Below are 14198 nucleotides of genomic sequence, written 5' to 3'. Positions count from 1 at the left end.
ACACCAGAGACCAAGGAACAGTCGAAACAGTGGACTTCACCTGGCGAAGGTGCTCCGAAGAAGGCGAAGACTGTCCTATCGGCCGGAAAGGTGATGGCCACCGTTTTTTGGGATTCAAAAGGTGTGATCTACATCGACTACCTGGACAAGGGTAAAACGGTCACAGGGCTCTACTATGCCGGATTATTGGGCCGATTCGACGCCGAGTTGCAGGAAAAACGGCCTCATTTGGCGAAGAAAAAAGTGCTCTTCCACCATGACAACGCACCGGCTCACACCTCCGCCGTCGTCACGGCCAAATTGGTCGAATTAGGCTACGAACTGCTGCCTCATCCACCGTATTCTCCAGATTTGGCCCCGTGCGACTTCTTTTTGTTTCCAAACTTGAAAAAGTCACTCGCCGGGCAGAAATTTGAGTCGAATGAGGAGGTTGTCGCCGCCACGGAGGCCTACTTTGCAGACCTCCAGAAAACGTATTTTTCAGACAGGTTAAAGAAGTTGGAACATCGCTGGATCAAGTGTATCGAGCTGAAAGGAGACTATGTAGAGAAATAAATCGCCACTTTTCCAAAATTTTCGTTTTTCTTTTGTAAGCTAAGTACTTATCGGACCGCCCTCGTATATTATGAGTGACACATTAGTGGAGGAATGTGACAACCTCAGACTCCTTGCACAAACCAATATATTAACACAACGATAATACAACATGGTATCGAATAAGAATGAGAATATTATTGAATAGCTTGATCTAATTTCACATTTTACATAATTGAAAAATTCGATACATTGCATTAAAATTTGTGTTCCATACAAACATTATATTACAGATCATGTACGTAGTCTGTCCAATAAAGAGAAAATTTTTCAATTTATATATTTAGTTGAAGCAGCATTCAAAATTGCTTCCTTGAATGTTACAAAATTTAAACGACAATACTTTGAGACATTCAAATTGAAAATGTTTGTGATTTACTAATGAAAGTAATAGTAGTATAGTTATATTTCGGTCGTGAAATTGTATTAAAACAGATAATTTCTTCTGTCTTTCCATATGAGATTATTGTGTTTGCATTTATATATGCACTTTCGGGTGTAAATTTGATTAATACAAGCTATATAGTTTATCATGTTTTTTATCAAAGCATGAGTAAATAATGCAACTTTGGTATTTGTAATAATTTTCTAAATATCTAGAAAAGTGTGACATGGAATAAAAAAAAAACAATCCTGATTGTAGCATAGTTATGTATTATGCTACAACGTAATTCATAAACATTATAAACTGAAAATTGTTGTGTTATACAGGGTGGCGCAAAATGATCTTTATGTTTTAAATTCTTTATAACTTTTTTAATTCAACATTTTTTCAATTTTTTCTTTCAGAATGTTGTAAACAAGACTTCTAGAATTTAATATGGAAAGATACACAATTGAACAACGAACAAAAATCATCGAATTTTATTTTGAAAACCGACGGTCAATAGTTTTGACGCAGCGTGCATATCGTCGATATTTCAATGTGCCGACGGCACCAACAGTGCCAACAATACATCGTTTGATTGCAAATTTTCAACAAGGAGGGTCAGTGAGGAACCTCCCCAGTACAGGAAGACCTCGTACGGCGCACACAAATGAAAATATCCAACGTGTACTGGAGAGTGTGCAGGATAACCCAGAAACATCAACAAGGAGACGCTCGGCTCAACCCGGGCTATCGCGAAGATCCCTTCAGAGAATTTTAGCCACATTGCACATGTTCCCATATAAGATCCAGCTTGTGCAAGAATTAAAGCCGACAGACTACGCGCAACGGATGGATTATGTCATTTCGTTGCTTGAAAAACAAGACCAGAGTACCGATTTCATCCACAATTTGATAATGAGCGATGAAGCTCATTTCGAATTAAATGGTTTTGTTAACAAGCAAAACTGCAGGATATGGGCTACGGAGAATCCAAGAGCAGTTCATCAGCAACAATTACACCCACTCAAGTGTACTGTTTGGTGCGGTATATCGTCCGAAAGGATCATTGGCCCATATTTTTTCGAAAATGAAGCCGGTAATGCAATTACCATCAATGCTGCTCAATATCGGGCAATGTTGGAAAACTTTTTGAGGCCAGCGGTGGAAAACCATCCCCAACTGTGGTTCCAACAAGGTGGAGCCACAGCGCATACTGCAAGGGAAACAATGGCTTTGTTACGAGACATCTTTGGCGAACGCATTATTTCGCGCAATAGTGACTTTAACTGGCCACCGCGTTCACCGGACTTAAGCGCTCCCGACTGTTTTCTTTGGGGGTATTTGAAAGAGCGAGTATACGTCAATAAGCCAGCGACCATCCCCCAACTGAAAACCAATATTCGCAATGAAATCCGTGTAATAACACCTGAAATTTTGCGAAAAGTCATGGAAAATGTGTTGGAAAGAGCACGAATGTGTCAAGCAGAAAATGGCCGCCATTTGCGAGATGTAATCTTTCGCGTCTAGTTCAATAAAATTCCTCTTCTGTACACTATATTTTTTCCAATATGTATTTATTTCACTCTAAAATAAAAAAAGTAAATAAAAATAATGTTGAGTGTAATAAATTTGTCTTGTTTTTTTTTTCAGTTTCTTTAATTGTGGCATCACTGAATACTGAAACGTATGTCCTAATGTGAAGTTCTACCAGCACAGACTGTAAAAGCCCTTTTATCATCGTATGAGTCTTTGCATGCCTTTTTTATTCCTCCAGTTCCCAATCATGCTATAGGACGATCAGTCCAAAGTGGCACGGGCAACTGGTTGTATATATGCTAAATTTGACGAGTACAGTGAACGTGGGTATGCTATCATACCTTCGAGTAGTAACATTGATCAATCGTATCTCTTAGCTAGAGTAGGGTCTTCTTATACATAGCATTTTCTACTACTGATACAATTAATAAAAATTTTATAATTGTACAAAGCAGTATTAATACTCTTAATATTCAAAGCATGTTCTTGAATCCATTATACAGGGTGGGCCATCTAACGTTTGGAATTGGAACTATAGGTTATTTTGAGGTTGGAAGGTTTTATGACATTTTCGATGTGACAGAAAGTTAGTTTTATGTTTCACATTTACAAAATGGGTCGCTTTTCGCTTGAACAAAATTGGGAAATATTAAAAACTTATTTTCAAAGTGGTGTAAGAATTTTAGAAGTCAAATACTGATACCTCGGATAAATTATCAGTATTGTCCAACGTTGCCCTCTCTTCTGACAACGTTCGTATATTGTATGAAGAGGATATAGAGACCAGGCTATTAATGGAAGACGAAGGACAAGTGTTGACAGATAGTCTACACTTTGATAGTATAACTCGTAACATCAAGACACTACGCGTACATATTTGGATAATATCATTTCTATTATTTCTGATATTTGTGTTCACCATCAGCGTTCTTGCGTTAGTGATTGAGATGAGGGGATTTGAGAGCACACTGACTCGTGTGTATATACTACTGTGATCAAAAAGTAAGGTGAAATTGTCATTTAAAACTCCCGGGCATTAGGAAGGCAGGTAAATTTTTTTTCCTACGTTGGTAGGACTGTCTATGACATTTGCCAAGCGTCTGTTTGTCAAAAGGTTTAATTATCTCCGAGTTACACGTGTTTTTGTAAACAACCAAAAGTGAATTTTTCGATTTTTACAATGGGTGATTTTGTTGAGCAAAGAACTTGCATCAAATTTTGTTTGCGGAACGAATATTCTTGTGCGGACACGTTGAAAATGTTGCGGAAGGCCTTTGGTGATCAAACTATGGCACAAAAAAACGTGTATAAGTGGTACAACGAGTTCAAAGCGGGCCGAGAACGCGTTGAAGACGAACCGCGCTCTGGACGACCATCAACGTCTACCGACGAGGGCCACGTCCAAAAAATCAAAGATTTGGTGCTTGAAAATCGTCGATTGACAATTAGAGACCTCGCTGATAGTGTTGGAATATCATTTGGCTCAGTCCAAACCATTTTGAAGAATGTTTTGTGTCTCAAACGCGTCAAGTCTCGATTGGTGCCAAAATCGCTCAATTTTTTTGAAAAAAAGCGTCGCGTTGATGTGTGTGAAACTTTGCTGTCTGACTATCAGGACCACTTGAAATGCATCATCACTGGAGACGAGACTTGGATTTACGCATACGACCCTGAAACCACCGACCAATCCAGCGAATATCGTGCAAAAGGTGAAGCAAGACCGAAAAGACCACGGCAAAGTCGATCGAAGATCAAGGTGATGTTGACAGTTTTCTTTGATTATCGTGGTGTGGTGCACTATGAATTCCTTCCGCCGGGCCAAACTGTCAACAAAGAATATTATTTGAGCGTTATGCGTCGTTGGCGTGAAGCTATTCGTCTGAAACGGCCGGAATTATGGGCGAACAACTCTTGGTTCCTTCATCACGATAATGCACCATGTCATACTGCATTGGTTCTGCGCGACTTTTTTGGCAAAAACTCGACTCATATCGTTCCGCAACCACCGTATTCGCCTGATTTGGCTCCGTGCGACTTCTGGCTATTCAGCAAACTCAAAAGGCCAATGCGGGGACGCCGTTTTGACACGATTGAGGAGATAAAAACCGAATCGAAGAAGGTCTTGAAGGCTATACCGGAAAAAGACTATTCCGACTGTTTCGAGGACTGGAAAAAGCTTTTGACCCCCAAAGCAAATGACAGGAGAATCATAGATTAAATCTCTGGTCTCTTTTTAGTCTGTATATTCTGCTTCCGATTTTGTGTACGTGACCCAACTAGAGACTATGGCTACGCCTCCCATTCCAGACACTGTGAAATTGATTTAGAGGGAAATCGAAAACGCTCGCAAATTGTTGGGAAAAGTGCGTTTTATCGGACGGGGATTACTTTGAAGGGGATGAAATTGATTTGGAAGAATAAATAAAGAATTTACATTTTATAAACAAATTCACCTTACTTTTTGATCACAGTAGTACATCTATTTGACGAGTCACTTTGCAAGTAGTATGGAACCCGGAGCCCAGTCGGTTGTGAGGGGGGTGTGGAGACCTGAAGTGGCCCACATTCCAAGTGCAGATGACTTTAAAACCGTGTTCTGCTCCCCTTTGCCTGTTGTGGCTGTAAGAAATTTACGAAAAAAATTTGACAAACAGGATGTGCCAAAGACGCAGTTTGTGGATCAATTTGTGAAGCGAGTTCGTGAAACTGGATCGTTGTTGGATAAAACAACCCGTGTACGTACTCGTCCAGTGCGCTTAACCGAAAACATCGCTGCTGTTGCTCAGAGTGTGCGTGAACAACCATCAACATCAACTCGTCATCGTTCTCAAGAATTGAACATTTCACGCACTTCTTTGAGAAGAATTTTGCATAAAGATCTCGGTATGAATGCGTATAAAGTTCAATTAGTGCAAGAGCTGAAGCCGCATGACCATCCGATGCGTTTTCGGTTTGCTCAATGGGCCGAAGATCGCTTGATCGAAGATGAGCATTTTTACCGAAAAATCATCTTTTCAGATGAAGCTCATTTCCACCTCGGAGGATACGTCAATAAGCAAAATTGTCGTATCTGGGGCTCAGAAAATCCACACGTCATCGTGGAAAAACCAATGCATCCGCAACGAGTGACTGTCTGGTGCGGATTTTGGTCTGGCGGCATTATTGGGCCATTTTTCTTCGAAAATGAGCAAGGAAACGCCGTTACAGTGAATGGCGATCGCTACCGCGCCATGCTAAGCGATTTTTTGTTTCCCAAAATTGAAGAGGATGACATAGACGACATTTGGTTTCAACAGGACGGCGCAACGTGCTACATAGCCAACGTAACAATCGATCTTTTGCGCACTGTTTTCGAAAATCGCAAATCAGCCGAAATGCTGATGTCAATTGGCCACCTCGAAGCTGCGATTTGACTCCGTTGGATTTTTTTTTGTGGGGAGCCGTTAAGGACAAGTGTTACGCTAACCATCCAGAGACGATTGACGACTTGAAACATGAAATCGAAGTTGCCATTGACGAAATAGAGGCCCAAACAATCGAAAATGTACTGAAAAATTGGACTGATCGAATGGGGTATTGTAAGGCTAGCCGTGGCAGTCATTTGAATGATGTTGTCTTCCATTCCTAAATGGAAAGGTTCAATCTTTCTAATAAACTCATAACTTTGAAAAAATATTCATTAGTTTTTTTTTATAGCCGATTCAAATTCCAAATCTTAAATGGCCCACCCTGTATATATAAATCTCTATAGGCTAGAATATATTGAATGCATATAAAGGGTGTTACAATAGTTTGGACAGATGTTAAATGTGAACGGAGCTTAAACGTCAATTGTTTTTTGAGGTTTGTTTTTTGTTTTGACATCTTCAGTCATTTACAAATTGAATCATGGAAAAGTTTTAGTCGTTTATGACTTTTGTTCAAATTTGACATTTTCTTTGTTATTCTAGCAATGCAAGGCCAGAAGGCTGAAATCCCTTCCACTGGAAAACCAGTGATGAACCGGAATGCGCGGCGAATGTTTGCGTATAATACACGTAAATACAACGACGCCCCATTAGCAACAAATTGGGCCGATGAGTCTGAACCCCCACAGATGAAATCATCTGGGAGGGCAAAGCAAACCAATCGTTCTCGTGGATTTAGGAAGGATGGTAAACCACCTACTAAACCAGCGGTGATAACAGATCCCGCGGAGGTAACACCCCAAGCTGTGAAAGCCAGCGAAGAGGTGTTAAGAGATGAACCTTTATGGCAGGAGGGTCCGTATACCGGTACCCGTAAAAACGTAAACATAAAATAGTATTGTACGCTCTACCGTCAAATACTACCAACTTAAGGGGTTACGCCACCCTGGAATCTTAAAAAAATCGATTTTTTTTTTGCATTTTCCTTTAATTTAAAGATTTGGAAATAATTTAAGCCATGGTAGATGCAGCAACTCTTAAAAATAGCCAAGTTATAGGACTTTAAAGGAGGCACGGCGTCGGCCGTTTCGAAGCAGGTAGCGACCATCTGCTGCGCAGGAGGGTTACCTTGTATTGTTCACTACTGACTATTTTCAAAGTGTTTGTGGGCTGGCTGCATTGGTGTATGGCAGAGGTTCCGAAAGATTCACTCAGTCTTTCGCAAGTATTGTCAGAGTAAGCATCATTTCCAGCAGTTTCGAGAAGTTTTTAATAATGTCACAAAAAACATATCTCGATCAGAAGGGTTCGAGAAAACATACCGGACGTCCTTCTACAGGTCGTAAAAGGAAACAGCATCCGGTAAATCGGTATTTGATGGAAAGTGAGAAAGCCAGCACGAGTACATCGGCGAAAAAATTAAAAGAAAGTGAAAATGTCGACATAGAAATCGACGCAACGTTTGGCTACCGAATATTAAATTTTGTGACTGTCTTCTCAGCCATTAGTGGAGCAGTAAAGTGCAAAGTGTGTGATGGCGAACTGAAATTCACAGAGTCGTCTATTCGTGGACTCGGTTTTAAAATTAAGATTTCTTGCGAATCATGCGATCCTGTTCTTATAAATTCAAGTCCCCTCATCGATGGAAGGGCATACGACGTGAACAGGAGAATTGTGTTTGCGTTTAGATTACTTGGACTTGGTTTAGCGGGAATTGAAAAATTCTGTGGAATAATGGACATGCTGAAACCTGTGTTTCATTCATTTTACGATAAAGTAATTCAGAATATTCACACCGCTGTAAAAAGTGTTTGCGAGTTATCGATGAAAAATGCTGTGAATGCTGAAAAAAAAATAAACGCAGAAAAAGGATTTTCCGAAGGATTTACCGTTTCAGGAGACGGAACTTGGAGGAAACGAGGGTTCTCTTCTCTTTTCGGCGTAGCAACCATTATTGCACATTATACGGGCAAAGTTATAGATACCGTAATAAAATCACGCTATTGCAAAGCGTGTGAATTTTGGCAAAAGTATGAGGATATCGAGGAATACCACGAATGGAAAGAAAATCATAAGGAAGAATGTTTGGCTAATCACGAAGGGTCAGCGGGAAAAATGGAAGTTGATGCGATAACAGAAATGTTTGCAGCATCTGAAGAAAAGTATGGAATAAAATATATAAACTACATAGTCGACGGCGACAGCAAAACATATAAAGGGATCGTGGATTCGAACCCATATGGCGACGTTATCGTCAAAAAAAAGGAATGCATTGGCCACGTTCAAAAGCGAATGGGTACACAACTGCGAAAAGTGAAAAATTAAAATAAAGGTCTAGGTGGCAGAGGTAAATTGACTGCAAAACTCATCGACGAGCTGACTGTTTATTATGGCCTTGCCATCAGACGATATTCTCATTCCATCGAAGAAATGAAGAATGGGATCTGGGCAACCTTCCACCACAAAATTTCAACTGATGAGAATCCCCAACACGACAACTGTCCTACCGGAAAAGATTCCTGGTGCTCGTGGCAGAAAGCAAAAGCTCATGAGACTTTAGAAAATTATAAGCACAAGAACCCTATTCCTAAAGACGTTCAGAAAGCTATTCTACCTATATACGAAAAATTAAGTAGCGACGATTTATTAAAACGATGCTTGGGAGGATTTACCCAAAATAATAATGAGTGCGTGAACGCTCTCATTTGGTCTATGGCACCAAAAGTTACTTCCAGCGGTGCGAAAATCGTTGAGATCGCAACTTACATTGCGCTAAGTATTTTTAACGATGGTTACGATAACGTACTATTAATGATGCAGATTATGAATTTAAAAATTGGACTGAATGCGCATCAAGCCTGTCCAAACTTTGACACGCAACGCATCACAGCCGCGAATTTAAGAGCGCAACAGACAACAAAAGAGGCCAGAAAACTAAAAAGAGCAAACCAAAAAGAATCTGAGGATATTGCTTCTGCTGCGGAAGAGTCGCTGTATGGGCCAGGAATCGCGGATTGAAGGTAACACTAAAAACTTTTTCTCTGTTACACATTAAAGTCGCACTTTCTTTCTTTTCCGTTTTTCTCGAAACTACATTTTTACAACTGGTGTATCTTTTTTTTTTTTTTTTTTTTTTTTGGAGGAGGGGAAATGCGTTACGCATTCCTGAGTGTGTGCCACTCAGGATATGTGGGGCTCCCAATGCTCGGTTTACCCACTAAAACCCCTCCTCCTACCTGTTGTAACTCCAACCCCACCCCGGCTCCACCTTACGATATTTCTACAGGGGGGTGTCCCTTCAACGGGTGCGGCGTCTTCCTGTGAATGTACTTAGAAAACCTTCCGTTCATAGTAGGACTATATAATATTTAGTTTATATGAATGTTATAATGTTGTTAATACTAATAATGATGGCTTTGGACGTACTTCGTTCCTGCCGCATTTTCCGTTGCCCGTGTCGTGTTCGATGTTACGGAAATTTTGAAAATTTTTAACAAGTTGCGTGGAAATACACAATCGAAACGTCGTAAAAAGTGCGGTGTTCGCGTATTCGATCGTTCGGTGACTTCGTTTGTTCGCGTAATCTTATCGAATGTTGTGCCATGTGTAAACAAATAAAGGATTAGATGCTGCGTCGTAACGCGGAGATTAAGCGTGGGTTAAACACGTAAGTGTTAAAATTAAACGTATTTTTGCGATGTACACAGTTTGGCGCGTAGAAACGTACATATTACTAATTTTTTTCGCGCAACGCAATATTAGGATATTTCCTTAATACATTTACTCATCATATTTTTTGCAAAGAGAGAATGTGTTTACAAATTAGTTCGAGTAGTCGTCGAAATTTTCATAATACCGATGTTTTATCGCGTTTCGTACTTTTGAAAGTTTAATTATTAGTAAGGACTAATTAAATAGAGTCCTTTAAATGTCCGTATTTCTGCTCATGAAAAAAATAGCGACGCGTACGTATTTCTACTCGCCATTTGCACCAATTTCTGCTCACGTAATAGGTGGTTGCCTTTTCAAGTAAGAATAAGTTACATGTTTCATGGTTAGGTTTTATAACATAATAGTAAATAAAAGTATTTATAATCGTCGAACAAATATTTCTTGAAATAACAATACTAATTGGTAGGAAACATAAAATTATGACTTGTTTTTCTTACGTCGTGTCATTGCTCTTTGAACCGCTGTTTTTTCTTTCCTTATTTTTTTTAACGTAGCTTACTTCTCATCTTTTTTTTCTTGTTTTCCACTACCCGACAATAACCATGTTGGTCAAACCAGTGTTTTTTTTAGAAAGGTAAAGAAATGGAATCAGTCGTATCAACGGTAATAAAATCAGTATTACATTTTTATAATTGTTTGTAATTTTTGTTCTTCGAAAAAAACTTTATTTACCACGTTTATATAGAGAGAGAGAGAGACAAGTGTGTTTTCATTAATCGTATCGGTAACATTTGTTCTTCTCTTATTGAAATTTTGAGGAGTTCTTACAGACAACCGTGAGTGACGTTTTAAAAAACCTAGAAACCAGTGCCATCCGGGCTTACCTTCGGTAATAATGGATTTTATTAATAATTTAACACTATCCAAAAGCATAGTTTTAGTTAAAGGAAAACCTTTACCGCCCGCATAAAGGAGATCCGGTCAACGGAAACTGTCTTTTTCCACAAGGGTTAATATAGTACCCGGACCGCTTCTTTTTTCAATAGGATATATTCCTTTATATTTGCACGTTAATATAGAAAATGGTAAATTATATTCCTCGCCGGTAGCCTGGACGAATACTGCTTTTAAAATAATATTTATAACTTTGGTTATCGTTTCATTATATTTGGGATCATTCTTTCTACTATTGTTTTTCTTTTTTTCACCACAACATTCATACTAATAAGAAAGGTAGGAAAGGAGTAGAAATTGGGACACGTACCTTATATCATATATTCCTACATCCGGAATACACTCCGCATATGTTTTCTGCATATATTCCATCGCATAGGGGATAAGTAGTAGTAGATCAACTTCCACAGTCTAATCGTAGGAAACTTATATTTACCTTTTTCTTGTCTGGCTCTTTTACACTCCAGGGGCTGAGTGGAAGAGACAGATGCCGGTATCTACGTCTGTTTTTAGCAGTGGTTTTTTTCTTTTGGACGATTAACAAACTGTAACTATTCTTTTTGGGAAAGTAACGGCGTCCTATAAATTTATACTACAGCGGCGTGTGTTCCTCTTCCACTAAGCTCCTAGATTAAGGAAAGGACACGACGAATAAACTGAAATTTTCTTGTATTTTTTTTTCTTACCTTCTTCGATACAGTAAAACGAATATAATTTTACATTATACAATACTTTATTAAAGCGTTCAGTTTATTATCACGGGTGTAGCCAGGAGAGGCCTTACCCCACCCCCTGGATGGAAAAAAGTGATTTTACTTCACCCTACAAGAAAAAAATTGGATTTTGCCCCCCATTCTTCCCAAAGTTACAAAATTTTTGCGTAATTAATTTTTTTTTTATTATTTTATTATTTTACCTTTGATCTAAAGACATATAAGTGGTAGACCTCGGGACAAGAACTGGACCGGGAGGATCTCGACGCGAGGATGCTCCAGGAACAGAAGAAAGCAGCCATTCATCAGTATCGCTCAATCGGGCCCGAGGGGTAGGTGGGTTATGGGACGTTCCATGGTATACAACTCTTCGGAGGCCTGGTCGTCCCGTTTAGTTTCACGCGTAGGGGCCCGATTGCGATAACGGCTAGCGGGGCGTATACTGGCGAACCGAGTCCCGGAAGCATGAAGAGCATGTCTTTGCGGGATCACGACCCAACGAGCCCCGCGGTCATCGTAATCCGGAAGGCAGTTCTTTACGAACGAAGCGCCGGACGTAAGGTACGGCATTACCGAAAATAGGCCCCATGGGCCGGTAAACATTCGTGACCCCGGAACACATATGTCGACGGGTCACGAAGGCGCTTGGCACACGCTGAAAACGACCGTGGTACGCCGGAGAGAGAGAGCGTCGACCATTAGGGAGGGGCGAGATTCGCGACCCAGAACGCGAGCGGTGGTCCCTGATGAAACTGATATTTCTTCTTCGGAGAAATTTCGGCGAAGTCCGGTGGGCTATCGTCTCGCGTCGCGTTCCTTGCAGATTCTAGGGTGGGGGGAGGACGCGATCTACTCTACCTCGTTTTCCATTCTATTAAATTCACATACCCAGCTATAGTTTTAGACTAGCTTCATACTGGCGGTGGATTTATTTATGGTCCACCGCGGCTCCCAGGAGAGGTGATCGCCGAACCCGACCACGTCTCTCCTTGAGGTCGGCTAGAACGGCCTCCCCATGTATCTCTGTCGGAGTCCCGGGACTCTCTCCCTGTCCACGTGGGGGGTGGTAGATTTGTGAGGGGTATCAGAGGAGGGGGGGCTCCTGAAATATTCGGGACATAAGCAGGTAGAACAATAGGGGGTTGAAACAGGCGACACAGCTCTCTCTCGATGATGGAACGTACGCAAGCACGATGATTCCACCCCTGGCACAGACTCGGTCTGTGGGTGAAGCTAAGAGTGAGCCGGTACTCACTTTGGAGACGAAGGATCGGTTGCCCCGACGAAATACTCCATAGCTAATTATTCAGGTAGGGAAGGGACGATCCTAGTGACTCTCCGCCCCCCGGGCGAGTACTTCCTCGCCGCCATGTGGCCCGGGCCTAAAAAAGTTGGTCGGGTTGGAAAACCGGGGGAAACAATCGCCCCGGGTAATGCCCACGGCAGTCCCCCTGCTAAAAACGTGGTGGGGACTGTGTGATAGCTACCGGCGCTTTGAGCCACAGCTGGGCCTTGGGTGGGAAATCGCACTTCCCCTCTACCGGGAGAACCGAGCACTAACTAACTAACTAACTAGGTCTGGGTGGGTCAGTATTCCTGTACAATCACAGAAGACAGTCGACGTTCAAAGAGTAAAAAGTAGTGTTATCTTGTACCGGAACGGTTAGTGAGGTGATTCCGGAGAAATCTTGGTACGAGTTGGGATTAGCAGAATCAAGACAGCAAAAGGATGGCAAAGAGACTGGGAGAAAAAAGGAGGCAGGCGCTGAGACTGCGGCAGAAGCGGGTTAACAAGGCGAAGAAGCACAGGGCGGGCGTGAAATCTCGCATGAGTCGAGATGAGAGGTAAAAAAAAAAAAAAAGAAGAGGAGGGGGAAGGGGCTCAGGAGTTGCGAGAGGAAGTGCAAGGGGTTAAGCGCGCGAATTACAGCCTAGAAGTAGGATGTAGGGGGGATATAGCCGAACAAAACCTTAAAGAGCAATTATTTATAGAAATATGTGGACCAGCATTGCACCAGAATCACCGGAAGTGGTGATTGAGGACTCAGATTCGGGGGAGTCCGGAGAGGGAATGGAAGTGGAAACCAGCGATTCGAGGGGAGAGGAGCCGATAAGACACAGTGGACCGAGCCGGACGACGGAGACAGGGAAAGGCAGGGATAAGGAGGAACCCAAAAGGAGGACACTGGCGATAAAACTGGAAGATAGGGAGGTAACAAAGGATACCGGGAACTACATCTTCGACCAATTTTTTAAAAGATCCCTGAGGGCAGGGAGGGTATTCTCTCTCCTGAGATGGGGAATAAAAGGTGGAGGAGTCCTATTCACAACAAAATGTGAAAGGACTATGAAGATGATGGAGGAGTCAGGAATGAAGTTCAGAAGCTCAAGGGTAATGAGATGCCAAATAGAGGATCTGGATAAAAGACATGTGGTCACAATGTGGTGCAGCCACAGCACAATGTTGTTTAAGGACCTGAAGGAGGCAGTACAAATAGAATATCCAGCTCTGGGGGCAGAGGATTGGATACTTTGGAAAGAAGCTGACCCAGAAGATAAAGGCAGGGAATTCAGCGTGAAAATGAGGCCACGATCGGCGCAGCATTTAAGGAGGTGGAATGGAAAGTTCCGCCTCTGTGGGGGGGTCATAAGGGTAGTTTGTAAGATCATGTAATTTAGAGATAAGACAAATGTAGGTTATGATCGGTAATTTTAAGATAGAATAAGATATAAGATATAAAGAGAAAAAGTAAAGGTGGAAAAAATATATAAAAACAGACATAGGATAGGAGGGATAGGGGAGCGTTAGAAGTAAATAGGATAAGGATAGAGATAAATTAAATAATAAAAAACTGTGTATATATAGAGTACAAAGAATAAAAGATAAGAACAAGCGTATATATGTAACCTAGGCATAAGGGGAAACAAATAACCAAGATTACTTATATAAGA

At 41.2% G+C, this 14198-nt stretch overlaps 1 protein-coding gene across 1 annotated transcript; it reads left to right on the top strand.

The window, feature by feature from the left end:
* Positions 1-1753: 1753 nt before the first annotated feature.
* On the top strand, positions 1754-2491 carry LOC107193120. Its single transcript, XM_015582519.1, has one exon. It carries the CDS (start codon positions 1754-1756, stop codon positions 2489-2491), a length of 738 nt encoding a protein of 245 aa, XP_015438005.1.
* Positions 2492-14198: the final 11707 nt, after the last annotated feature.

Source organism: Dufourea novaeangliae, unplaced genomic scaffold (assembly GCF_001272555.1).
Source record: "Dufourea novaeangliae isolate 0120121106 unplaced genomic scaffold, ASM127255v1 scaffold586, whole genome shotgun sequence".
Taxonomy (NCBI): Eukaryota; Metazoa; Arthropoda; class Insecta; order Hymenoptera; family Halictidae; genus Dufourea; species Dufourea novaeangliae.
This window is presented reverse-complemented; position numbering and strand designations above follow the sequence as displayed.

What these genes read in the sequence shown, in the direction of transcription:
- LOC107193120 (XM_015582519.1), top strand. Translation starts at nt 1,754, where the DNA reads ATGTTCCCATATAAGATCCAGCTTGTGCAAGAATTAAAGCCGACAGAC.